General features: G+C 41.6%; 1 protein-coding gene across 5 annotated transcripts in view; it reads right to left on the reverse strand.

Annotated features, from left to right (window-relative positions):
* Positions 1 to 27,920, reverse strand: part of PARD3 (par-3 family cell polarity regulator) — an 867,373-nt gene that overhangs the window by 436,547 nt on the left and 402,906 nt on the right. For all 5 annotated transcript variants that reach the window (XM_073629882.1, XM_073629881.1, XM_073629879.1 and 2 more), the window contains 3 exons: positions 15,179 to 15,318; positions 4,663 to 4,791; positions 70 to 108 (listed from right to left, as the gene is read on the reverse strand). In XM_073629882.1, the coding sequence (XP_073485983.1) occupies positions 70 to 108; positions 4,663 to 4,791; positions 15,179 to 15,318 (308 nt within the window). The remainder of the gene's footprint in view (positions 1 to 69; positions 109 to 4,662; positions 4,792 to 15,178; positions 15,319 to 27,920) is intronic.

Genomic DNA, 27,920 nt, shown 5'->3' on the forward strand with positions numbered 1-27,920 from the left:
ACCAAATTCAAGTTACACAAAGTATTTTACAGGGGGGTCGTTAATGGAAAAAAAAATTTAAGTTCTCACCGGTTCTCTTGCGTTGGGTACCGGATTTGGCTCAGTGTTCTGAAATAAATTAAAAACATGTAGTTTAAATAACTGTATAAAAGTTTATCAATTTTCTCAAAGCTGGACATGAAACAGCTATAAACATAATTGATAAACGTATGTGGTAGCAGTTTTACCCGATTCTTATTGTGTTTGTATTTCTATACATCCAGTTTTAAGATTTACACAGCTCTGCCACGCAGCAAAGCCCTGCCTGGAAAGCAAGCAATCAGATTTTTTTTTTCTCTGCTGCAGATCAGTACACTGGTCTAGTCCCTTCATGCAGCTCAAAAGCGAAAGTAGAAAATGCAAACAGACAATATATCTATCATGACTGTTCTTTCCTCTTATCAGCTTGGCCCCTTAGCACATGCCCACTCTCAGCCCACCTGATTGGCTCCTTGTGATGCTTCTCCCACTCCAAGCCTTATACTGAACAAGGCTGATACCAGGTTAACATCAAGTACTTATACTGTCTGCATTTTAAAAATATGAGAAACACCTGAGCAGAGTGATTTTCAAGCATTTTGAGCATTTTTTCATGCATATACAAGCATTTTAGAGAAGTACTTCGAGCCTTTTATATGTGTACTCAAGCGTCATCTTTGTTTTAGCCATTGGAAAGCACTATGGAAAGAAACCAGTTCTTACAGGCTCAAACACGCCTTAAAAAAAAAAAAAGCTTTATAATGCTCAATTTGAGCAACAACGGTCATTTCCATTGAAGTCTATGGGGCCCAAAAAGTACAAACCCGCCTGAATAGTAGCTCATGCAGCTTTTGGAGGATCAGGTATATAGAGCTACAGATGCCTGAGCGCTCATGTGTGAATGATCACCCTTAAACATGAGATTTTGGAGCTTTAAACTTGGAATGGGAATGGGACCCTCATTGATGGTGTATTGATGAATGCCGTTGCATTATTTAGTGTCTTTTATATTTACCTGGAGCACAGGTTTTACCCTATCAGTGATTTTGAGTCTAACCTACTATACCACCAGCAAGCCTTATATAGCTTCCAACCTAACATATCATACTTGTTCCATGGGGAGAAACCACTGGAGAAGGCGTCAACTGTTGCATTAAGAGGGTTCCTGGGATGAAATAGAGATTTCATCTACCCATGATACCTTCAGACAACTGCATGACCCCTCCTAAACCTAGCCTTTAACTTCCTACAATCACATCACATCTATGGTGTATTATTGTATGCTGGAATGTATTGTGAAGATCATGCAGAATAGATTACAGCATTTGTTATGGAAGAAATGACACAGAAATGTATACGTATGCATAGATCGCTTTTTCAGCCAACTCCTCAGAAAAGACAGACTGAGAAATGAATCAAAAGACAGGCTAAGGGATATGAATATTTAACAAAGGAAATTAGTCATTTATCAAAAGATCAGATTAGCTGCACCATCTGGGTATGTCGCACACATCATGCCAACACACAGCAAAAAGCGGAGGCCAGTCATGTGATTAGTTGTCACTGACACTAAGTCAAATACAGTTGTCACAGACTGTGCGCAGCTAAATTACATTCACAACTCCAGCTGTACTGTGAATGAAAGCTCATCTGCTTGATGCACAATAAAAACTGCCAGCTCTCTTCATCCAGTGCTGATTGTGAAGTTCACACAAATCATAGGACTGCAACGAAGACTTCCAAAGCCGCCAGGGCAGATGGAAAGAAAAAACATCTACGTGACTGTCGTAATGGTTTCTCTATTATTCTGGAGGAAATAAAATATATTTGACACTTTCTGGTCAAGAAACATAAAAAAAAAAAAAGTTGATTCTGTGTTCCCCAATGCTTTTTCAAGGTGCCACCTGTGCTGGGATTGATGCACCTTACAGTCTAGCTACTCATTCCTATAGAGGGGTTGTGAGACTCAAAGGACAGAGAAGAACTACTAACTTTCTTTAGTTAAGTTAAAGTGACAAAAATATGTGCAATGTTAAAGCGGAGTTCCAGCCTGGCGAAAAAAAATTAAAAGTCAGCAGCTACAAATACTGCAGCTGCTGAGTTTTAATATAAGGACATTTACCTGCCCAGGGAGTCCGCGATGTCGGCACCCAAAGCCGACCCGTCCATCGGCTCCGGGTGCAAGTGCCAGCATCCTTACTAAAGGGAAACAGGAAGTGAAGCCTTGTGGCTTCACAGCCGGTTTCCTACTGTGCATGTTGTGCGGCGTTTTGTGAATGGTCCCGTCATCTTATGGGACACACACATGGGGGTCCGGGGTGTGCTTTTGTTTCAAACAGAGTTTAATTTTTACCTGGAACTCTGCTTTCAAGGCAAAAATAAAACACATCACAGTAACCAGCCAGAACTAATTTTAACCAAGAAGTACAAGATGGATCTAGCTGGTGTAGTTTGCACTAAGGGTGTTGCACTGTGCATTGCTTTAAAAGTAAGTCTCATGCCTACACCGTACCAAAATCTTACGGCGGAAATAAAATAGCCACAGATTTGAATTCTATTAAAGCATCATTAAATGCAGCTTTTTAAATGCAAGCTGGGTAAATTACCAGAAAATGACTTAGAATCAAGCTTCTTGTGGCTTAGAGAAGGGGAGGGTAAAGCAGTAGTAAAGGAACCAATCAGGTGTGCTATTGTGCAAAGACGATGTGGACAGGAGAGTAACCAAGTAATAAGCTTTTCAGTGTGTTCCTTCTCTCTGTCCATCCTTTCACCTGCCAGGCTGTGTGTGCGCATCAGGGCTGTGTAAATACCAGGCCTGGATGGACAGAAATACAAATGCTTTGGCAGATAAAATAGCTTCCTTATATGTACAATATTTAATCTGTCTATTAAGCTGTTTGCCTGGAGTTCAGATTAAGATTAGTGTATGGTGGAAATTTTTTTTTTGAATATGAGGCAGCCATAGTTGATATGTATCAATACAGCTTGAAATAAGAGCGTGCATTCACTTATCACTCCCACAGCAGCGCGGTGGCATACCATAACCATAATAAAGTTAAAGTGCATAATGTGTAAAGTTCTTAAGAAAATCCATACAAAAGTCCATAGAAAGAGAAAAAAAACAGCCACATCCACCAAGAATTTTCACAAATCACCAGTTGTGCATGTGAACCGCTTCCCTCTTCCAGAAAAGACTCACCAAAAAAATATACCACTCACTGGTAAATAAAAATTCCTGGGAATTCCTTGAGTGACTTAGTATGGATCTCTGGGTTGAATCGCCCCTGGGTCACTCCTTTATCAGGCTCAAACATCCAATCACATAAGGAAGAAAAAGAAATAGCCTCCAATGGTACAGTAAAACCATCAACAACCGATTAAAAATTAATTTATTTTATCTTTATTTAACTAAAAAGCCACTCACATAAAAGTCACATAATTCAAGCTCATCCTAAATTAGAAATGGTGTCAGGCAGTAGAAAAGAAGCTTGTCTCAGTCTCTCACCACATCTGGAATATTCTAGGCTACTGCCGCTGTGTCACTTCCGATGCCAGCTCTGATGTCACTTCCAGTTGCCGTGTAACCACGCCTTACCGTGTTTTGTCCAATAAACATTGTCACTTTGGGGCTATTTCTTGTTCTTCCTTATGTGATTGGGTGTTAATGAGTCGGATGGAGTAGTGAGCCAGTCACAATTCATCGCAGATATCCATACTAATGCAAGGAATTCCCAGGAATTTGAATTTAATTAAACAAGCACCAGTCATGAGAGTAAGTGGCATAGTGTTTTGGTGAGTCTTTTCCTGAAGGGGAGAAACCATTCACATGCACAATTGGTAATTTGTGACAATTCCTGGTAGATGTGGCTATTTTTTGCACTATTTATGGACTTTCTTAAAGGATAAGTTCACCTTTGGGAGCATGTTACATGTTCCAGCCGTTTTAGGGTGGAACATGTAACATGTTCCCAGTGCCGCAGCCATCGCCTGTAACATGTCTGAAGTTGGTCAATTTGTATCTGGATATCCACTTATATCTATGGCCACACCAAGATTTAATGGTAGCCTGAGGACTGACTGAAATCTGCATCTGAGAAATGGAGCAAAAAAAAAAAACGTAATTCTATAAATTGTTCTCATTTATAAATCAGAACAAACAAGTCCCTGCTGTCTGATTATAAGTAATAGGTGTCAAAGATCGGACAGGTGAAGACTGCTGCATTAAAAGTATTTTTATTTTTTTGTTAATATTACATCTCTTACGAAACATTTTTGGTAAAGTGTAGATGTACTTTTCCAAGCATTGCTAAAATTACACACAATCGTTAAAATAATCAGCAGTCATAAATCATTAGTGAGCAAAGAAGGTTCCCAAGCAATCCATACATTTTTGGAATGATAATAGCCCCTCCAATCAAGCAGTGGTGTAATCACTTCAATTGTCCAAAGCCAGACATTGAGACATGATTTTCATTAAAGCTGATGAGGCAGAGAGGTCGAGTCACATTCAAAAAGGCTTTTTTTTTGCGGTTGTTAGGCCTACATGAAGATAAAAATTATCTAACTTTTTTATTGCATGGTTAGTGGTATGTTTTCTGCAGTAAAACCGTGCAATCAGAAGAAACATGTGCAGGACACACTTACCAGCTCTCTGGGGTGGAAAGCCTCGTCTTGTCTGAGGATTAAGAGATTTACTGCACCTCCCATTTTGGTACTTCTTAATAATGATACGACTTCTTCTTGTGTTTTTCCAGTTAGGTCCACACCATTCACCTGATAAAGCAACAGAGACTCTTTATTTGTTCAATTAACAGATGAAAATATTTCCTTGAAATAAAACTTGCCCATTCTGTCATAAAGTAATACTGAATTGTCAGAGGCTACTTGATCTAAAAGCATGTCTTCATGAATGCGCCATCAAGAGTTTGATGCATGTGCATATGGGCAGGGAATATGTGCAGTGTGTGTGAACTGACGGACACTATAGCTCAGATTAAACATATGTATACAAGAGCCTCCATTGAAAAGTAAGATAGAACTACGGAAGCATTACATCTACAGAGCTTCTCATGTCCAAGTTAAAATTCTCTTGAAGAGTGTGCCACTATTTAGACATGGAATTTTAATATTTTTAATACATGGAAAATAATGGCCAAGGCAATCACACAAATATTGGCTACAACCACAAAACTGACTTAAGTTGGGTATACTCTAGTACATTTTTGAATGTATGTTCCTATGAATATTCAAACAAACATTTGTATGAAAGTTCTCAGTACATTCAACAGCTTGACAAATGTTCGAAGTTAGTTCAAACCTTTGCTTGCCTTTACCATTTGAATTTGGAGCGAATGGCCACAACTGAACAAAAAACACATGCATGATTATGTTCCTTCGTGTTTCTTATAACTGCGGTCCAAAATGAATGTCAATTTGACCTCACTAATAATCAGAAAATAAAAGAAATGTTCTTTACGCTAACATTTTCAAATGAAAATCTGTTTGTGTATAGTATTACCCTGCATTACTCCTGTATTTAGAAAATTATTAATATCATTAGTAAAATAAGTAAATCCTTGTTAAGTTAAATGTTTGTATTAATTGTTAAAATTCTGCTACAAGAAGTCAGTACAAGGCTCCTATTAACACCTTGATTATCCAGTCTCTTGATTAAAGTCTCTTCTGTGCATCCCTCTGAAACTAGTTTTACTTGGCCTAATACAACTTTATTTTCATGACTTTAGGTCCCACCTACCTCCCATCCATCTGCCAAATAAGAGGACCCTAACTGGTCAATGAGACTCATTCATTAGTCAGTAGGAATGTCAAGGGGCCAAGACCAAGCCAGAAAGGGAAGCTGACTTTTTACAAAAAAAAAAAAAAAAAGAAGTAAAACCAGTTTCAGAGGGGCTATAAAGAATAGCAAAGAACACTTATCCTATTAGGCAGTAGTTTTACTCTGGAAGTTCAAAATGATCAACATGTGAGATTATTTATTGGTATTGCTCATCAGCATCAAGGTCCTGATCCATTCATAAACGTTGCTGGGACCCTAATCTGCTGTAACATGCTCTAGAATTAACTATGCCCAGTAACCAGTATAAACTTAAAGTGGTTGTAAAGGCAGAAGGTTTTTTGTTTTTTTTGTTTTTTGCATTCTATGGATCCATAGGAAGTGGCTTCCTATGGTTGAACACAGAGAAGAGGAGGAGCCGAGAGTGCAGGTGGGGGAACCCAGAAAGGAGGGAGGATCGGGGCTGCTCTGTGCAAAACCACAGAGCAGGTAAGTATAACATGTTTGTTATTTAAAAAATAGCCTTTACAATCAATTGCTATATGTATGTTCTTATACGGCATAGCTGTTTGTGCATTCTTAAAATTATTGTAATATTTAAAAGTAACGATGGGGCAACAATAGAACAGACATTAATCTCACAAATGACACAATCTAAAAAGTTCTTCCAAGCTTGCCAATTTAGTTACAATTAGCTATGATGGAGCCATTAACTCCCCCAGCGAGTTACCAATAGCGTAATTGTTGAGGTATGTAAAAAAACCTATTATACATCACAAACCACTTAAAGTCTATTAAGCTATGCTATTAGGTCACCTTGCTTCCCACATAACCTTGCTCATACGCATGGCTTCCTGTGGCCTAAATCAGTACTTATTATGAAAATATCAGTGTGGTTTTTAATGTTTGGAGTGATTGCTCACTTCCTCAACCCGTGGAATTTTCTTTTAAATTTGGCATTTAATAAAATTCCCCTTGTGATCTTATTTTAGAGTATTCCTGAGATCCAACAGGCCACCATGAATAGGAATCCTAATTACATTTCACAGCTGTAGCACATTCGCTAAAAACGTGTTCTGTGGGCAGCCACAGTGTGAGGGGAGGACAGGTAGTCCGTGATTTAAAATTCCCAGTGTTCAGACACTGCACAGCCATTTTTGATGTGACAATAAGCCTAGCTAAAGGGAGTCTGTGTCCAGCCAGCATGTGGGGAGGTGTTATCTCAAAGAAAGAATAACTGCTTCTCTGGCTGTAAGCATAAGCACACTATGAAACATAATACAAAATAGAAATAACACTATATTAGTATATCTTGCTGAAATATAAGTGGTAAAGAGAAAATAAACAAACAAGGGAAGAGTTTGGTAAATTACAAGGCAAACAATGAAATAGTAAAGAATTGCAGGTTCCTATAGTGGAGATTTCTGCTGAAATCATTCTCCTCCAAGAGCTGGCAGCAGTGGGTAATGAATAGATCTGTACAACATCCCTAGATTTATTGCGGAGTGCTGAGAGCTCGGTGCAGGAACACAGTGCTTTCTTCATAGCCTTGTGATTGACTGTTTAAATAGTAAGTCTGTTCTCGTATGCAGATATTTATCTTATTCATTTATGTAAAACAAACATAATCAGCAACACTTTATAGTGGCTGTCCCCAAGGATCTTGCAATACACTATACCACAATTACGCACATTGGGTAATAATAGTTAGGTAGTGGCTACCCCTAAATATCTTGCAACCTAATATCCTTACCACAATCATGCACTAGGCTGGGTAGAGGCCAATCAATCCTGCAGTATTTTTTGTAGTTGAAAAATCCAGAGAAAGCCCAAACAAGCTCAGAAAGTATACTGTGGTCAAGTGGCATAAAGCTGAACTCCAGTCATTTAAAAAAAACAAAAAAAAAAAAAACCACATACAGCTGGCAAAAGTCCCTAAATCTTTCTTATTCAGTGTGAGCAGCCATCACTGAATGAGGGAAGGCCAGCAGCGCAAGCAAGTTAAGTACAGAACAGGTTGCTAAAAGGAGAGAGTAGAGTGATAATCTCACAAGTCTGCTTCTTTATTAACTTGCGATAGGCTTAAGCCGACTATAGACAGTTTGGATCAAAACTTGTATGGGTAGGCTGAATGTATCCAAGTTGATTGATCAATCAACTTGGGTACAAGCAGCCTGTTGGATTTTATGAATGAATGAATGAATGATTTATAAAGCGCTGCAAATGCGAACTGAATCGCCTCAAGGCGCTGGATGCATTCTCTGATGTCCACTTCTCAGAAAAGGAAGGTCTTTAGTTTTTTTCTGAAGGCCTGGTGGTTTTCTTCCATGCGGATATTGGTAGGAAGAGCGTTCCATAGTCGAGGTCCTTGGACTGCGAATCTTCGTTCTCCCTTTGCTTTGTAGCGGTATTTGGGAATGGTAAGGAGGTTTTGGTTAGCTGATCGAAGACTGCGATTCGGTGTATAGTGTTTTATTTTCTCGCGGAGATATGGTGGGGCGTTTCCTTGTACGCATTTGTGGGTGAGGCAGAGGGTCTTGAATGTGATCCGTTTCTTCACCGTTAGCCAGTGTAGGCTCTTTAGGGAGGGGGAGATGGATTCCCAGGGTTTTTTTCCTGTTAACAGTCTTGCCGCCGTGTTTTGGATGAGTTGTAAGCGCGCAAGCTGATATTGGGGTAGTCCTACGTAGAGCGAATTTGCGTAGTCGAGTCGGGAATTGATGATTGTTCCCACAACTGCCGCTTTGTCCTCTTCTGGGATGAAGGGGATGAGTCTATGTAGTTGGCGGAGGAGATGGTGGGATCCGCTCACCACTGATCCTATTTGTGCATCCATTGTCATTCCTGAGTCAAAAATGACTCCGAGACTCTTGGCTTTGGTACTTGGGGAGATGGTCTGTCCAAGGATGGTGGGAGGTGTCCATGTAGTCTTTATTTTGGAATTTTTGTTAGCTTGTAGAAGAAGAAGTTCTGTTTTTGATCCGTTGAGTTTGAGGGAGCTAGTGGTCATCCAGTCATCTATTAAGGAGAGGCATTTCTGTAATTGCTGATGAAGGTCTTTTTGTCCGTTGATACGAAGGTAGAGTTGGGTGTCGTCAGCGTATGAATGGAAACAAAGATCAGTTTTCCTGATGATATTGAGAAGTGGGCGGATGTATATGTTGAATAGTACTGGTGACAAGGGTGATCCTTGAGGGACTCCGCAGGAGACTGCCCGGGTTTCCGAGGTGAATGTACCTAGTTTCACTGTCTGGGAGCGATTCTCTAGGAAGGATGTAAACCATTTTAGAGCAGAACCTGTTGCTCCTGCTACTTCAGCGAGGCGGACGAGTAAAGTGTTGTGGTTTACTGTGTCGAATGCTGCGCTGAGGTCTAACAGTACCAGGAGACTCTGTTCTCCATCGTCTGCTGCTTCAAGGGCATCATCCCATATTTTGAGAAGTGCTGTTTCTGTGCCATGGCCTGGGCGGAAGCCTGATTGCAGAGGGTCCAAGAGTTGGTGTGTGTCCAGGTGGCGTTGTAGCTGTTGTACTACCGCTTTCTCCATAATCTTGGAGATGGCGTTGAGGCTAGTTATTGGTCTGCGGCAGTTAGGGTCCTTAGGGTCGAGATTGGCTTTCTTTAGCAGAGGTTTGACGATGCCTTGCTTGAGGGAGGTTGGCACAGTCCCTTCTTTAAATGATTGATTTATGAGCTGTGTTAGGATAGGAGCCAAGATGTCGGAACATTCTTTAAGCAGTTTAGTGGGGATGATGTCGTTCGGTGATGTGCTGTCTCGAAGGCTTCTGATGATGTTTTTGGTTGTGTCTATGGTGATTGGGGACAAAATGAAATTCGGTGGTTGAGTGATGTTTGTGTCGATATCTTCTTTTTGCTTTGGTTCAGTGAGGGTGATCGTTGTTTTCTGATGGATTGATTTCCGAATGTTGTCTATTTTGTCGATGAAGAAATCTGATAACTCATTGCAGAATTCTTGAGTATCGTTTCCTGGGGGCTCTAAGCAGGTCGGGTTCATAGACTGAGCCACTATTCTGAACAGTTCCCGCGGACAGTTTAAGGCGGATGAGATGGTGTCTGAGAAGTGTTTTTTTTTGGCTTTGAAGATTGCCTTGTGGTATTTCCCTGTGAGTGCTTTGTAGTTAGCATGGTTTTCCTTGGTAGGATTTCTTCTCCATGCTCTTTCAGCTCTTCTACGTTCTTGCTTGAGTAGGGTGAGAGTACCATTGAACCAGCTAGAGTTTTTTTTGCGGATGAGTGTTCTACGTTTTGGCGCCACGAAGTCTGCTGTTTGTAGTAATACATTGTTTAGGGAGTTGAGCGTTTGTTCTGTTGAGAGGTTTGAGTTTAGCAAGAGAATTTTGCTCGATAATGTAGTTTTGAAGAGATCAGAGTGGAGTTTCTTCTGCGATCTATTCCAGTGTGTTGCTGTTACGTGTTTCTGTTTTTGCAGGATGGTGTTGATGGTGATTTTAAATTTGATAGCATGGTGGTCCGTCCATGGTAGCGGTGTGTTGTCAAATACGTTGATGTCCATATTCTGTTTGAAGATGAGATCTAGGGTATGTCCTGAACCATGCGTGGGAGAGTTTATCAGTTGTTGAAGGCCAAGTTCTTCCATTTGGTTGACGCAGGCGGTTGCGGTGGGGTCTTGGGCCGAGTTTGCCCACAGGTTAAAATCCCCAAGTACCAGCAGGTTTTTGGTTTTCAGGGTGTGCATCGAGAAGAATTCAGTGAGCGGTGTGAGCAGATTGGTCTTAGGTCCTGGTGGTCTGTAGCATAGTAGTATGTGAACGGTGTCTTGAGGTGTTGTTCGGAGGTGCAGTGAGAGTGTTTCCATGAAAGGCACTGAGTTCTGTACATTTGGTTTGGTGAACCCAAGATGAGATTTGAAGATCACTGCTAGGCCTCCTCCTTTTTTTCCGATTCTATGCTCGGTTAGGATACTGTAGTTCTCGGGCACCAGTTCAGTTAGGATGGTGTTGCAGTCAAGTGTTAGCCAGCTTTCTGTAATGAAGAGGCAATCTAAGTTGTTTTCGATGACGAAATCGTGGATTTCCAGCCTGTGCTTGACTGCAGATCTGGTGTTAATCAGGGCGCATGCTAGTTGTTGCGGTTGGATCGGTGTCTCCTTGCATTTCCTGGTTGATTGTGGGTTGGTTCTTAGTAATTGTTCTTTTTTTAGTCTTTTTTGAGTGGCGCTCGGTAAAGTTGCGGCGGTGTTTCTTAGCCTGTGGATGGTGTCTGCTGTGTATTTAAAGTTGCACATGATGAGGAGGATGGTGTTGCTAGTAAGAAAGGCGTTCTGATGATGGTCCTGATGTGGTGATGATCCACTTGCAGGGAGATGGCGGGGTCTGATGGCTACCCGCTGCTTCTGGAGTAGTGTGGCGATGGGCTGGAGTGGGTGCGGAGGTACGGCTGCCTACCCCCTTGTCGTTGATCCAGAGGAAGGCGAAAAACCCCTAGCTGCGAGGGCCAATAATGCAGCAGAGGAAAAAATTCCTTCCTGACCCCCCGAGGGGCGATCGGACTGGCCCCTGGATCAACTGATGCAGTACCCCTAGTGGCTTACCTGTAGGATGGTCCGGCGGACGACGGGGGGGGGGATCAGACACTACTTACTGGTAGGTGGTGCAGTGGCTGCGTCAAGGATGATTGAGTTGGAGTAGCCTCTGGTGAGATACCGGAGCCTTTGGGATGATGTTCCGTGTTAGCGGGAGGGGTGATTCGGGTGTGGAGGGGTGCGGGCTCTGTTGGACAAAAAAAGGAAGGGGGGGATGAGTGGCTGGCTGCAAGAAACTAAGCCGCAGCCGTGGTCTATCCCACAGAATCTAGCAGCTAGCCTATGGTGCTTAGACTGCGGCTGCGGTGGTGACCCGGGGGGGGGTGCCGGAAGGAGGGATCAAGGATGGTGGGTCCAACCAGGGGGGTTACCCTGCTGGGGGCCTCAGATGATGCACCGGGGGTCTTTAGTTGGTGCACTGACATGGGATTATTGAAGGCAGCTGTTATAGCTGCTAGCAATAATCACTGTGTTCTCCTGACGGGGACCCATGGTTGCTGGAAAGAAATCTGCGTCTATGGCCAGCCTTAGGCATATCTTAAGCCTGGTACACACTGACTTTTCACGGGTTGAACAAAAAAAACAAACTGTCAGCTCTGGTTGGAGCCGCTGTACTATGTGAAGTTAGTACAGCAATCTCCCCTGCTGAGCTGTTGTGTTCTGACAGGGGGATCCCCCCCCCACCAGAACACTCCGATCAGCGCTCTCCGCCATTGGTTGAGGGCGCTGATCGGGAGTCAGACGGCTGCTGGTTTTCCAGCATGCTCGTCTGACAGAAGCCGGCCAAATGGCCAGCTTCTGTCAGAGGGTGGCATACACACAGGCTAAATAATCAATTAATGATCCCGCGCTCCAGCAATAAAAGTGCAATTTTTTTTTTTTTTTTTTCAATACATGTACTGTTTAAAGACTTTAAACCTGAACTTCATGCAACTGAACCTCTTTACCTGGTAGGGTGTTAGTAATACACCACCATGCTCTAAGCTTCATGAGACAACTCTGTAGGCTGCAATTCAGTTAATCAATACAGGCTGGTCTAAAGCCCCGTACACATGGGCTAAATGTTGGGAGACATTGGTCGGTTTAAAAAAAAAAAAAAAACGCAGACATTTAGCCTGTGTGTTTAAATGTAAAAAGCCTTTGCGCTACGAAGATGTGTTCAAATAGTAAAAGGTGTATAATAATAATAATAATAATAATAATAATAATAATAATAATAATAAATAAAAACAACTATCATAAATTTGTGAAAAATCAAAGTTCGATGTGCAATTAAAGTGTAACCAAATATATATTAAATGCCGTTCGCAGCAAGATCTAACAGTGTTCACATCACACTCAAGCAAAATAATCAATTAATGATCCCGCACTCCAGCAATAAAAGTGCAAACAGTGCCTAATATATAAAAAATGAGGTACTACAACAGTCCGGGGGCATACATAAATGAATAAAATTATATAAACATTAGTATGGTATTAATCTTCTAATCAGATGTTTTTTCAAATTGACGTCCAAAAAGTTCCTTTAAAATTGGATTAGACAGTTCGCCACATCTCGCATGTGAGAGGTATAAAATCCTAAATAGGCTCACAAAACTCTCACCTCGATATCTTTAATCAACAGCATAGAGTTGTGTAAAAAATATATATTCCGCTATTCCAGCATCAACCACCAGGGGGTCCTCCGCTCCAGCCAGCAGGAAAATGGAAGCTTTAAATTCACATACTTATAACGTTCTTGTACCCCACGGGGGGCGGGGAGGGGGGGGGAGTTGAGAACAAGGAAGGGATGGAGGAAAAAGAGTATTCCAATAGTGTAGTATTGTTAAATATAAAGTGCTTTTATTAAATAAAAAAACTGGACTCTTACAATTAGATTAAACCAAGACAAGCAATAAAATAAAATCTTGTAGCATCTGAGCGCCGTTCTCACGTCACTTCCTGTATCTTAGTTAGCCTCCGGCCACTCCCTACGCGTTACGTCATCACGTGACTTCATCAGGGGATCCCGATTGGCTGTGGAAGCTTTGTCTATAACTAGTACAAACGGAAATAGAATCGCGGCCATTTTCTTGTGGTCCACTATGTTAAACAACCTCAGCCATCTTCCTATAGCCTTTCCTATGTATTAACAGCGGCCATTTTCTTAGTGGCAAAAGAAAAAGACCTTCCGTTGTTAATACATAGGAAAGGCTATAGGAAGATGGCCCCGGTAGTTTAACATAGGGGACCACAAGAAAATGGCAGCGATTCTATTTCCGGTTGTACTAGTTATAAACAAAGCTTCCACAGCCAATCAGGATCCCCTGATGAAGTCACGTGATGACGTAACGCATAGGGAGTGGCCGGAGGCTAAGATACCGGAAGTGACGTGAGAACGGCGCTCAGACACCACCAGATTTTATTTTATTGCTTGTCTTGGTTTAATCTAATGTAAGAGCCCAGTTTTTTGATTTAATAAAAGCACTTTATATTTAACAATACTACACTATTGGAATACTCTTTTTCCTCCATCCCTTGCTTGTTCTCTCCCCCCCCCGCGGAGTACAAGAACATTATAAGGATGTGGATTTAAAGCTTCCATTTTCCTGCTGGCTGGAGTGGAGGACCCCCTGGTCGTTGATGCTGGAATAGCGGAATATATATTTTTTACACAACTCTATGCTGTTGATTAAAGATATTGAGGTGAGAGTTTTGTGAGCCTATTTAGGATTTTATACCTCTCACATGCGAGATGTGGCGAACTGTCTAATCCAATTTTAAAGGAACTTTTTGGATGTCAATTTGAAAAAATATCTGATTAGAAGATTACTACCATACTAATGTTTATATAATTTTATTCATTTATGTATGCCCCCGGACTGTTGTAGTACCTCATTTTTTATATATTAGGCACTGTTTGCACTTTTATTGCTGGAGTGCGGGATCATTAATTGATTATTTTGCTTTTATGAGTGTGATGTGAACACCGTTAGATCTTGCTGCAAACGGCATTTAATATATATTTGGTTACACTTTAATTGCACATACGCACTTTGATTTTTCACGAATTTATGATAGTTGTTTTTATTTATTATTATTATACACCTTTTACTATTTGAACACATCTTAGTAGTGCAAAGGCTTTTTACATTTAAACACAGGCTAAATGTCTGCGTTTTTTTTTTTTTTTTTTAAACCGACCAATGTCTCCCAACATTTGGCCCATGTGTACGGGGCTTTAGACCAGCCTGTATTGATTAACTGAATTGCATCCTACAGAGTTGTCTCATGAAGCATAGAGCATGGTGGTGTATTACTAACACCCTACCAGGTAAAGAGGTTCAGTTGCATGAAGTTCAGGTTTGAAGTCTTTAAACAGTACATGTATTAAAAAAAAAAAAAAAAAATCAATCACTGAACCTGGGTAGGAAAGGCAGGGACTGTCATATTTCACTAGCTGCAAAATTTTAGGGCATTTTGGAATATTCATGTTAAGCAACACCTAATATAAGTCTCAAAAACACAATCAAATCTCAACTTGTGTTTCACTACAATTGTTAGGTACTCAAAGTGGAACTCCAGTCAAAACGTTTTGGATTTTTGAATAGCACAGGGAAAGCTTAGAACCTCTGTTAGGTTTTTATCGCTGACTGCATCTCTACAGTTCCAAGGACAAGAGGAATAGTCTTTCCAACAAGAAACCAGCAAGAAAAGTGACAATATTTTAACCCTTCCTCGCTTTATCCAAAATAATAAATGGCGGCGTTCCACTCTAGTTCCAGTAAGAACAGAGTTTACCATAATCAAAGTAGCCACAGTACCTCTAGCAGTCGGTCTCCAGCTTTCATTCTGCCATCTTGAATAGCAGCTCCTCTGGGGAGAATGTTCTTCACATAAATTGGCGCTGAACCACCAAGAGGAACATCTCTTGAAGTAATGCTAAACCCCAATCCTTCAGCCCCTGTATCAAAAAAATTAAAAATTAGCTTGAAACCCCATATTAGGGCACAAAACACAGTTTCTAATACATACAACTGTAAATGGCAGAAACGCTTCAGTGCTGATCTATTTTTGACTTCTAATATCCAAACAATTGAGAACCATTTTATATATCGCAGTAAAAATGTAAACTAAACCTGTCATAAATCTTGACAATTCAAACTGAGGATATTATGGGAAAAAAAAAATAAAAGGAAAACAACATGTAAAACATAACAAATAGGCTGCTAACATTATATAAAATCTCACCATTTTTAGGCAAAGTTGAACTACACTCCAAACCTATCGAGCATCCCTTATTGGTCAGTAAATGTCATGACCTCACTAACCAATAGATTTAAATTAAACTTCAAATGCCTATATTTCCTGGAACTGCTGATCATCTTGATATATACATTTTACTGAAGGTAACATCTGCTTAGTCATTTGTTTTTACCTGAAGCTTTATTTGAATGGAAATATGTGATAGTTTAGCTCTGAAGTGTATAGTAAAAGAGAAGTAGAACCCAATCTCTTTTAGCCCTACTTCTCTTCTCCATCACAGGAGTGCACTTCATTCTGCACTCCTCTGACCTGCATTCAGCAGACAGCAAGCAAAAGTATGCTGTCAGCTGACTTTGTCAGGGTCCATCCAGATGCCCAGACCAGCAGTTGGCTCAGCCTCTCAGCGCCCCACTAAGCGCCTGAGCCAGCCACTCTCGTCTCCTTCACAGCCCAGCACTCCAGTAAGCGCTGGAGGGATAGAACACAGAGACGGTGACTGACCGTCACCAGCTCTCTGCTCGTGGAAGACCAAGCATCAAATAGTGGTCTTTGATCGCTCAGTTATCAGTGTAGAGTTTCAGGGGGACAGATGCAGCCTCCACGTAGGTATGTTTGTTTGTTTTTATTTCCTGAACTTGGCTTTTAAAACTGAACCCAAAAAGGTAAATAAAAGTTAATTTTGCTGTTATCAGCCTGTCAAACTCTATGAAAGGCTGAGAGCTGCTGCAGCTGGACAGTGTGCCTAGTTGTATGAATGAAAAGGGCAGTACGCACCAAGAGACAAATGCTCCGAACGGACGTTGTCTGCGTCCCAGCCATTCATCTTTGGGCGCACACTGCCCTAAATGTTCATACACCTAGGTGCACTGTCTCCCCCTGTCCAGTGGCAGCAACTGTCAAACTCTCAGAGTTGTGTCCTCCGCCTGCAGCTAAGCGCCAGAGCACAATGCACGGAGGCTAAATGCCAGGGCCAAATAGAAAACTCACATTTTTCTGTTGCTGTGAGTAGCAAAACCTTCTTTTTTGACACAGCTGAGTAGATCAAGTAGAAGTTTTTGTTCTGGACTTTAGATACACTAAACGGGTAAGAGTAAATCGACCCGACTGCCCCATCCTTTAGACAGAACAGAAGACATTTTTACATAATACTTTTAATAAAGTTTTGAATATTTTAGTAGGGATAAACTCTGGCGTGTTCAGATCCTAGCCTGAGCCCACCAGGAAGCTGTCACCTGTATTTGGCCAATCAGCTGCTGTCAGTGCATTCCCTGAGCCACAGCCGCACATACAAAATATCTGTGTATGCGTGCAGGGGGGCAGGGAATGCCTCGACCCAGACTGGTGCAGTTCAGCTACAGCTTCTGGCGGACTCACTTACATGGGTTCAGACTAGATTTGACCATGCCTGAGCTCAACCCTATATTTTAGGCTGACTATCAAAACATGAGCTACAACAATGATCTCCTGCGCATGAGTGGGAAAGCCAACAATGGAACAATAGCTCTGTTGCAGCAATGGATAACTCTTTTGAAGCCTTGCTGCCCTTTAGGACTGCGGTTGTCCTAAGAACACTGTCAAGATAGATAAAAGAAAGAAAGTGTACTTGCCTAGTGCATTATCCCACAAATTTTATTAAAATAGAATAAAATAAATAGATGCTACTCACAAACATAGGTAGTAAAGGCGCTCATCAGGCAACCCAACTTGGTTGCACTCTCCCAAACTCTCCGACAATTGGCGCATAGGGGGGACCTCACGGGGGTCCCTGCTGGCAAACGCGTTTCAAAGGCATATCCTTCTTCATTAGAGTAGCATCTATTTATTTTATTCTATGTTAATAACATTTGTGGGATAATGCACTAGGCCAGTGCGCCCTCTTTCTTTTATCTAAACTGTCAAAACATCCCTGGTTTAAGCATACATTATAAGCAACAAGGATTGCTCTCAGAACGCTATAAACATTATAGTCTACAAATGAAAGCATCATATCCAGTTAAAAAGATCCAACATATTATTCCTCTCGCATGGGGCATCATGATAACATTCAACCCACTTAAATCTGCACAACAGTATTTAAAATATGTATTAGAGATTGTTTTTTTTAAAATCTACATCTGAAAACTGCAGCGTAAAATTGGCATCTAGGGTGAGAAATTAAGATTTGGAAGTGGTAAACGGAAAATTATTGTTTAATCCTTTGTTGTCGCAGCATCTCAGCAGGGATGCAGCAGAAGGGATGAGAGGTTTCATACATCCCTGCCGGCCCCTTGCTGGGAAGCGATATGAGCGTGGGATTCAGTTATATGCATTTAATAATATTGTGCAGCATTCTGGTTTCTCTAGAAGCAATTATTACAAGTCTCAGCCTTATTTCCATCATTTTAAAGGGCATCTCCATGCAACAATCACTGAATGAATATAATCCAGGAAGCACTGCATCTGTGCTAAAGTCAGAAAGGATAGGCAATGTCATTTAAAAATAATTTTATATACTCTATTCTAAACAAATTAGGCAGGTTTTTCATTGTGCTTTTACACATGTCTGAAGCCTCTTGTTACATTCTGATGTGCCACTGCCAACGACTTCAGAGCACAGTAATTAGAACCAACAGACAGACATTTAGCCATTGGCATGTGTACCGTGAGTCCGTTTGTAAAGCTGAAGATTTTGCTTTCAAGGTACACCACGGTCATAAATGAACTCCAGGACAATGTAACACTCCATTCACACCTGAGCATATCAATTTACTAGCTTTTTTTTTAAGTTTTTTTGCAGTTTACAAGCTTTTTTTTTTTTACACATTTTAGAAGCGTAGTATTTTACAGCTTTGGCCGTTTTTGTATAGCCAATAGAAAGCACTAGGGGGAGGAGAGGGAGAGGAAATTAGGGGTAGAGAGCTGCTGTTTGAGCAGAAAATTTTCGTAAAACGCTCAAGTCAAGCATTTCTATTGAAGTCTATGGGGCAAAAAAACGCTTGTAATCTGCTAAAAAGCTGCCCGTACATTTTTGAGCTTCAGACATTTTGCTTCAGGAGACAGAATGCTCAGACGTGAACAGGGGCCATTGAAATGAATGGGATTTGGCTTGTTGATTGTCTTAGAGCTACAAGCTTCAAGTAGAAAATCGCTCAGGTGTGAACAGGGTCAACACATATATATTTAACCGCTTGCCAACCAGCACGCGCCGATTTACGTTGGCAGAATGGCACTGGCAGGCAAAAGGGCGTACAGGTACGTCCCCTTTAAGAAGTGGTGTGGCGAGCGCGTGCCCGCAGCTGTCTCCGTGACCGCAGGTCCCGCGGACTTGATGTCCGTGATCATGTTATGGAGAAGAACGGGGAGATGCTTTTGTAAACAAAGCATTTCCTCATTCTGCCTAGTGACAGGACAGTGATCACAGCTCTCTGTCATCGAGAGCTGTGATCACTGTTCTGTGTGTCGAAGTCCAGCCCCTTAACAGTTAGAATCACTCCCTAGGACACACTTAACCCCTTCAATGTCCCATAGTGGTTAACTCCTTCACTGCCAGTGTCATTTACACAGTAATCAATGCATTTTTATAGCACTGATTGCTGTATAAATGACAATGATCCCAAAAAAGTGTCAAAAATGTCTGATGTGTCCTCCATAATGTCGCAGTCCCGATAAAAATCGCAGATCGCCATTACTAAAAAAAAAAAAAAAAAAAAATTAATAATAAAAATGCTATAAATCTATCCCCTATTTTGTAGACGCTATAACTTTTGCGCAAACCAATCAATATACGCTTATTCCAATTTTTTTTTACCAAAAATATGTAGAAGAATACATATTGGCCTAAACTGAGGGAAAAAAAATTTTTTTATATATTTTTGGGGGATATTTATTATAGCAAAAAGTAAAAAATAATGCATTTTTTTCAAAATTGGAGCTATTCTTTTGTTTATAGTGCAAAAAATAAAAACCGCAGAGGCGATCAAATACCACCAAAAGAAAGCTCTATTTGTGGGAAAAAGAGGACGTCAATTTTGTTTGGGTACAGCGTCGCACGACCGCACAATTGTCAGTTAAAGCGACGCAGTGCCAAATCGCAAAACACGGCCTAATTATTGAGCAGCCAAATCTTCCGGGGCTGAAGTGGTTAATACAGTAAGGCCCCATTCACACCTGGGTAATTTTCGCCTTGAACCTTGTAGCTCTAAAACCCTCAACAAGTCAAATCCCATTCATTTCAATAGCCTCTGTTCACATATGAGCATTCTGTCACCTGAAGCAAAACACCTGAAGCTCAAAAAAGTACATGAGCTTCTCTTTGGTAGATTACAAGCATTTTTGGCCCCTTAGACTTCAACAGAAATGCCTAACTTGAGTGTTTTGTCACTCGTTTTTTGCTCAAACAGCAGCTCTCCACAATGAATTTACTCTCCCTCTCCTCCCCCTAGTGCTTAATATTGGCTAAATAAAAATGTCTGAAGCTTTAAAACGCTTGTAATAAGCTTCTAAAACGCTTTTAAAAAGCTGCAAAAAAGCTTTAAAAAACAACCAAAAAACACCAGTAAATCGATATGCTCAGGTGTGAATGGAGCCTCAGTAGCAAATAAGCATTAACCCGAAAGGACAGGAAATGTGTTCCTGGCAGGATCACCTGATGAAAAGGAAGGGCAAAAAGCCCAAAAACAGAAAAGGAATGCAGCCACCACATTTAAGGACTGGTAAGCTGCAATATAAGATATTTGTTTTTTGGGCTGAGATTTGCTTTAATACAATATATTTTTACATATAAGTACCTAAATCTTTATTACTAACAACCTTTATCATACCTCCCAACTTTTTGAGAAGGGAATGAGCAAAGGTATGCAGGCATAGGACCCCCCTTACCACGCCCCCCTTAAAGGAGAACTGTACAAAAAAACAAGATTGGTTAAACCCACAAGTGCTTTTTTTTATATTGGCTTTTGGAATTTAAAACGCAGCAATTTAGAAATTGGATGAAAGGTTTAGTGCTGGAAAACACTTTTTAATAGATAAAAAGTGCATTTTATATACATCTATATAGATCAAACCAATGAGGGACAAGGGAACATTGCTCCAAATCAGGGACAGTCCCTCGAAATCAGGAACAGTTGGGAGCTATGCCTTTATCAATACTTGTCTTATATTACTTAGGCTGGAAAAGGGATAGGGAATGCTCCATGCACATGTGCCAACAGAAACATGCTGAAATCCCCCCCCATAGACTTATGATTTATCAGTGAACTGCTGGTCCTTTATTGTTCAATTGCTAGGCTATGAGGTGACGCCCCACAACTCACCTGAAGTCCATGTTGGTCCCTGCACAAAGGGCAACAGACTGCCATTCTGGGATATTTCAATAATGTTAAAAAGGTAAATAATACAAAAAAACTGTGCTTTGTGTTGTAACACAAAGCATGTACCCCCATCACCCATACACAATGGACACCCGACTGCATAGGCTTAGGCTCGGTTCACACTAGGGGCGGCACGACTTGCAGGTCGCCTGCACACGACATCCACGGCGACTTGCAAAACGACTTCTGTATAGAAGTCTATGCAAGTCGCCCCAAAAGAAGTACAGGAACCTTTTTCTAAGTCGGAGCGACTTGCGTCGCTCCTATTAGAACGGTTCCATTGTACAGAACGGGAGGCGACTTGTCAGGCGACTAGGTCGCCTGACAAGTCGCCCCTGTGTGAACCGGCACTTAGTGTGCACAAGCTCTACCTGTAAGAGAAACAGCAGTGTCACCCTCCTGGCTGTGCTGTCTGGCAGAGGTGTAGGAAGAGTCACAAAAGAGAATGAACAGAATATCAAACCCTCTGGAAGATAAATCAGTGCATGTGATTTTCAACTGTGAATTGAGCTATCTGCCTGGATTTAACTGAATACAGTCTTTCCTCAAAGTGTTTACAGATTCATAGTTGGAGAACTCTTCACAATCACAAAATAGTTCTGAACCACACTGTTTAAAATCTATAAGGAGTGTCTACTGAGATTGACAGATATTGCCGAGTTGCTGGAAACAGTCCAAGGAGTGAAGAATCAAAACCCATTTAAGCAGCTCTGGAACCTCCTTCACTCGTGTTTGTATTAATTAACAGTCCTCCTTTAAAGAGAGCATAATAGAGCACACCTTGCAATATTAAATAACTGCTAAAAGCTTTCCACTTTAATCAATTTGTTCCAAAATACTCAACGCTTGGTCAAAGCTGTCATAGCTCACAGCAGCAAAATTGAAGATCATATAATCAGAGTACAGAGCACCTAGACTGTGCAAGGAATATGTGCAACACAAAAAGGGATTCATTCACTTCCAGGAAAGCTCCTAGCTTCTTCAGATGTACTGTATAAAGTGGAAATCTCCTAATGAAGAGGGGTTTTAAAGTATAAAAAGCAGTTTCTCTGCTGTAACATTAAAAATATAAGGGGCAAAATCAAAAAACCTTTGCACTAGCTTCATAATAATGCAAATGTTTTTAAACTATTAAATATAGCTGTGCTGGTCATATGAAGACTCTGGGATTGATTTACTTAGACCCCTTTCACACGGTGGGCATTTTTCAGGCGCTACAGCGCTAAAAATAATGCCTGAAAAAAATCGGCTCCATTCACTCCAGTGTGAAAGCGGTGCACTGGCAGGGCATCACAAAAAGTCCCGTCAGCAGCTTCTTTGGAGCGGTGAACTCACCGCTCCTCCACCGTTGCTCCCCACTGAAATCAATGGGGCAGCGCTGCGATACCGGCTGCGTTTTGCAGGCGGATTTAACCCCTTTTGGGCTACTAGCAGGGGGGTTAAAACCGCCCCGCTAGCGGCTGAATAGCGCCGCTAGAACAACGGTAAAGCTTACCGCTGATGCCCTAGGCGGCTCCGTGTGAAAGAGGTCTTAAACTGCAGAGTGCAAAATCTGCTTCCAGGATTTTTTGTCAAAGCTTAACTGAACAAGCTGAAGTTAGAAGCCGATTGGCTACTATGCACAGCTGCACCAGATTTTTCACTCTCCAGTTATAGTAAATCAGCACCTCTGTATACTAGTTGTGTCAGACCTTAAAAAGTAAATGTAAACTTTAAAGCAACCCAGCACCTAAAAGTGAAAGTACCACTCATAGGCCCCCACCTACTTTTGTAAACTTGGGAACATAATGGTAGGATTTTTACCATCAAGTTGATCTCCCTTTTTATTTACAGATCCTTGAGATAGTTTACATTCCATTTAATGTGCATCTCCAGGTAAAAACTTATTCTTTTTAGTTTTGAATAGGGTAGCGAAAGGTTAGAGCCTCCAAGTTTTTATTGCTGTCAGGGTCCCCATTGGAGGAATTCACTCTCAGTTTGGACAGGTGACCACTGTCACTGACACAGAAACTGAAGGGGAACCAATATTGTAGAGCTGTCCTCAAAACATCCAATGGGGACACTGGCTGTGGGAAAAACTGTCTAAGGACCCTTTCATACAGGTGATCTGATCAGGTTCACCTGTCAGTATTTAAGGCGGACATGATCGGAAGGTCCATGCATTCCTATGGACAGGCATGTGTAAAGGGAGTTGTGTCTGTTTACACTATCCTACCTTCTGATCCAGTCTGGATCCGAAAAAAAAAGAAGAAGAAGGGGATGAGCCCTCTTTCGTTTAGGTGGATCGGAGGGTAGTTAGGTGTAAATGGACAGCAGGGCTTTACACCCAGACGCCCATACAGCAGAGCGGGCTCCCCTCGTGACCACTCTGCAGAAGCTGAGCAGACACGGATGTGTCAGCCAGCCACTCTGCTGGGAGCTGATCCCCTGCTGATTATAAGACTCCGCCCCATGTGAAAGGGGCCTAAATGGGGAATTTCCTTGATTGTAGATGATCACCTCTAACTTCTAGTTGCATTTCTAAGAAAGCAAGTGAAAAGAAAAATGTCCAATGAAATTTCCAACGACCAAAAAAAAAAATTTCCCTACTCTATCCAAAACTTAAAAAAAAAAAAAAGTTACACCAGTACACCTTTAATACAGGACCCCATTTAATACATTCCATAATGAAAGGCTGGATGCTTCCTTACGGCCATATGTTAGAAAGAAACAGGTGCATGAGCACATTACTTGGCATCTCTATTGCCAAAACAAGGATATAAAATAAATTTGCCCACTCTAAGATTATTCAGCAAAAAACCCTAACCATTGGCAAGCAAAATTGTTGTTGACGGAATAGGCTACAAAAAAAAAGGACACACATCACAATTTATCTATGGATCACGCACAAACATGTATCCCGCTGCAAATCTCTCAATGACACAGATAATTATTTCTGTAATTAAAATTAGAGACAATTATCTACAAGAGCAGCTTCCATTACACTGGTAATCTACTAGGAAACATTCAATTACTGTATGTCTAACGCAGATGTAATAGACACGGTTATGGATCATAAAAAGCATTCAATGCTTAAAAATAAAAGTTCTCACTTGATCATGACTTAAGGGTGGAAATAAAAATACTCCCAATGAGACTACATGTATTTACATTTTTTGCAGCATAGTTATTTTTTTCTCCACATTTAAGTAGTCAATCATTTACCACCCGATAGGCTGTTCTTTGTAACAGGATTAAATTGGGGAAGAAGAAAAAATGAGACTGACGGAATAGAATAGTCAAATAGTGTCAACGTGAGATGCAGTCATGTGACCTGCCTGATCTCTGCTATCTCTCTCCAAAATCCTCAAGGCTTTATTCTCTCCTTTCATCCATTTTAAAGAGAGAATTTCGAATTGATGGAATCTATGAAGTTTCTGGCGTTACAAAAGCAGAGATTGGAAGGAGTATTATACCTTTTTGAGACTGTGATTTAAATTATTCCCTGAATTATCTGTAAACTAAAGTCAGCATCTTCAGCATAACTGGCTTGTCTGAAGACTAAAATTACTTCTCTTTTCCATTGGGGTTCTTCATTCAGACAATAATACACTATATGTGCAAAGGTTAGTGCATAACTGACCATCAGCCCTATATAAGCTTGCTGGACACATTCAAAAAATTCCTTTTTTTTTTTTTTTAATTATTAACAGCCTCATGTTGGTAAGACGACCTGGCTAACAATCAGCATTCTAGTTTACCAATAAGGTGTAGACTTGAGGTGAGGATTCTATGAAGGCTTCTCACCCAAAATAGATCAAGCAACGTCTTTGCGGAGCTGGTTTTGCGTGCAGGAACATGGCCACGCTGATATAGAAAATCTTTGTCCTCAAATTGCTATCACAAGGTTGGACGTGCACAATCGTCTATGAAAGGGATGGCCAACCTTTAGACCAGGGGTGTCCAACTTTTAGACATTCCTGGGCTACATTGGAAGAGAAGAAATTGTTTTGGGCCACATATAAAATACACTAACAATAAGGATAGCTGATTAGCAGAAAAAGTCAGGCCGATCAAGTTAATGATCACTAATATCCACTTGCCGATTGCCCTATAGCAGTTTTACTGCTACAGGGTGGCTGCACAGGATCACGTACAGTATCTCACAAAAGTGAGTACACCCTTCACATTTTTGTAAATATTTTATTATATCTTTTTATGTGACAACACTGAAGAAATGACACTTTGCTATAATGTAAAGTAGTGAGTGTACAGCTTGTTTAACAGTCTAAATTTGCTGCCCCCTCAAATGAACTCATCACACAGCCATTAATGTCTAAACCGCTGACAACAAAAGTGAGTACACCCCTAAGTGAAAATGTACAAATGTTCCAGCACTGCCTTAACCCTCTTGGGCATGGAGTTCACCAGAACTTCACAGGTTGCCACCGGAGTCCTCTTCCACTCCTCCATGATGACATCACGGAGCTGGTGGATGTTAGAGACCTTGTGCTCTTCCCACCTTCTGTTTTGTAAATTAGCGGTCACCTCAAAATAACTCAACACACAGCCATTAATGTCTAAACTGCTCGCAACAAAAGCGAGTACACCCCTAAGTGAAAATGTCCAAACTGGGCCCAATTAGCCATTTCCCTCCCCAATGTCATGTGACTCGTTAGTGTTACAAGGTCTCAGGTGTGAATGGGGAGCAGGTGTGTTAAATTTGGTGTTATTGCTCTCACTCTCTAATACTGGTCACTGGAAGTTCAACATGGCACCTCATGGCAAGGAACTCTAAAGATCTGAAAAAAGAATTGTTGCTCTACAAAGATGGCCTAGGCTATAAGAAGATTGCCAAGACCCTGAAACTGAGCTGCAACACGGTGGCCAAGACCATACAGTGGTTTAACAGGGCAGGTTCCACACAGAACAGGCCTCGCCATGGGCGACCAAAGAAGTTGATTGCAAATGCTCAGCGTCATATCCAGAGGTTGTCTTGGGGAAATAGACATACGAGTGCTGCCAGCATTGCTGCAGAGGTTGAAGGGGTGGGAGGGTCAGCCTGTCAGTGCTCAGACCATACGCCGCACACTGCATCAAACTGGTCTGCATGGCTGTTGTCCCAGAAGGAAGCCTCTTCAAAAGATGATGCACAATAAAGCGTGCAAACAGTTTGCTAAAGACAAGCAGACTATTGACATGGATTACTGGAACCATGTCATGTGGTCTGATGAGACCAATATAAACTTATTTGGTTCAGATGGCGTCGAGTGTGTGTGGCGGCAACCGCGTGAGGAGTACAAAGACAAGTGCGTCTTGCCTACAGTCAAGTATGGTGGTGGGAGTGTCATGGTCTGGGGCTGCATGAGTGCTCCTGGCACTGGGGAGCTACAGTTCATTGAGGGAACCATGTATGCCAACATGTACTGTGACATACTGAAGCAGAGCATGATCCTCTCCGTTCAGAGACTGGGCCGCAGGCCAGTATTCCAACATGATAGCGACTGCAAACACACCTCCAAGACAGCCACTGCCTTGCTAAAGAAGCTGAGGGTAAAGGTGATGGACTGGCCAAGCATGTCTCCAGACCTAAACCCTATTGAGCATCTGTGGGGCATCCTCAAACAGAAGGTGGAAGAGCACAGGGTCTCTAACATTCAACAGCTCAGTGATGTTGTCATGGAGGAGTGGAAGAGGACTCCGGTGGCAACCTGTGAAGCTCTGGTGAACTCCATGCCCATGAGGGTTAAGGCGAGGCCTGTTCTGAGTGGAACCTGTCCTGTTAAACCGCTGTATGTTCTTGGCCACCGTGTTGCAGCTCAGTTTCAGGGTCTTGGCAATCTTCTTGTAGCCTAGGCCATCTTTGTAGAGCAACAATTCTTTTTTCAGATCTTTAGAGTTCCTTGCCATGATGTGCCATGTTGAACTTCCAGTGACCAGTATTAGAGAGTGAGAGCAATAACACCAAATTTAACACACCTGCTCCCCATTCACACCTGAGACTTTGTAACACTAACCAGTCACATGACATTGGAGAGGGAAATGGCTAATTGGGCCCAGTTTGGACATTTTCACTTAGGGGTGTACTCACTTTTGTTGCGAGCAGTTTAGACATTAATGGCTGTGTGTTGAGTTATTTTGAGGAGACAGCTAATTTACAAAACAGAAGGGGCGAAGAGCACAAGGTCTCTAACATCCACCAGCTCCGTGATGTCGTCATGGAGGAGTGGAAGAGGACTCCGGTGGCAACCTGTGAAGTTCTGGTGAACTCCATGCCCAAGAGGGTTAAGGCAGTGCTGGAACATTTGTACATTTTCACTTAGGGGTGTACTCACTTTTGTTGCCAGCGGTTTAGACATTAATGGCTGTGTGATGAGTTCATTTGAGGAGGCAGCAAATTTAGACTGTTATACAAGCTGTACACTCACTACTTTACATTATAGCAAAGTGTCATTTCTTCAGTCTTGTCACATGAAAAAATATAATAAAATATTTACAAAAATGTGAGGGGTGTACTCACTTTTGTGAAATACCGGGACCCATGGTAGGGCCGGCCCTGGATGTCCTCAACTTCGAGTGGGGATATCGTCTTTGTGATAAAAAGGAAAGTAATGGATATACCCGTTCCACAGCTACCCCATATAGCTCTATTTAATGAAAAAGTTGATGGCAGTGCTACTCAAAGGCTGATCCATTTTATGTTATTTGCTGCCAAACTTGCCATAGCCCGATCCTGGAAGCGCCCCTCAGTTCATATTGCTATGTTTAGGTGCAAAGTTTCCTGGATTATGCTCAATGAGCATCTGGCAAGCAAGCTTACTGATCCGAGCCTCGGTTTAAGAAGGTATGGGAACCATGGTCTAGTTATGTCAACATTGAGTTGTAGGAGTTATCCAATTTTATGCATCCTGCTCAGGACCTCCTAGTTCAAGGTGCTTTTGCAGTTCTGTCCCTCTTCTGTTTCCTCCCCTTT

This window comes from Aquarana catesbeiana, linkage group LG05 (assembly GCF_042186555.1).
Source record: "Aquarana catesbeiana isolate 2022-GZ linkage group LG05, ASM4218655v1, whole genome shotgun sequence".
Taxonomy (NCBI): Eukaryota; Metazoa; Chordata; class Amphibia; order Anura; family Ranidae; genus Aquarana; species Aquarana catesbeiana.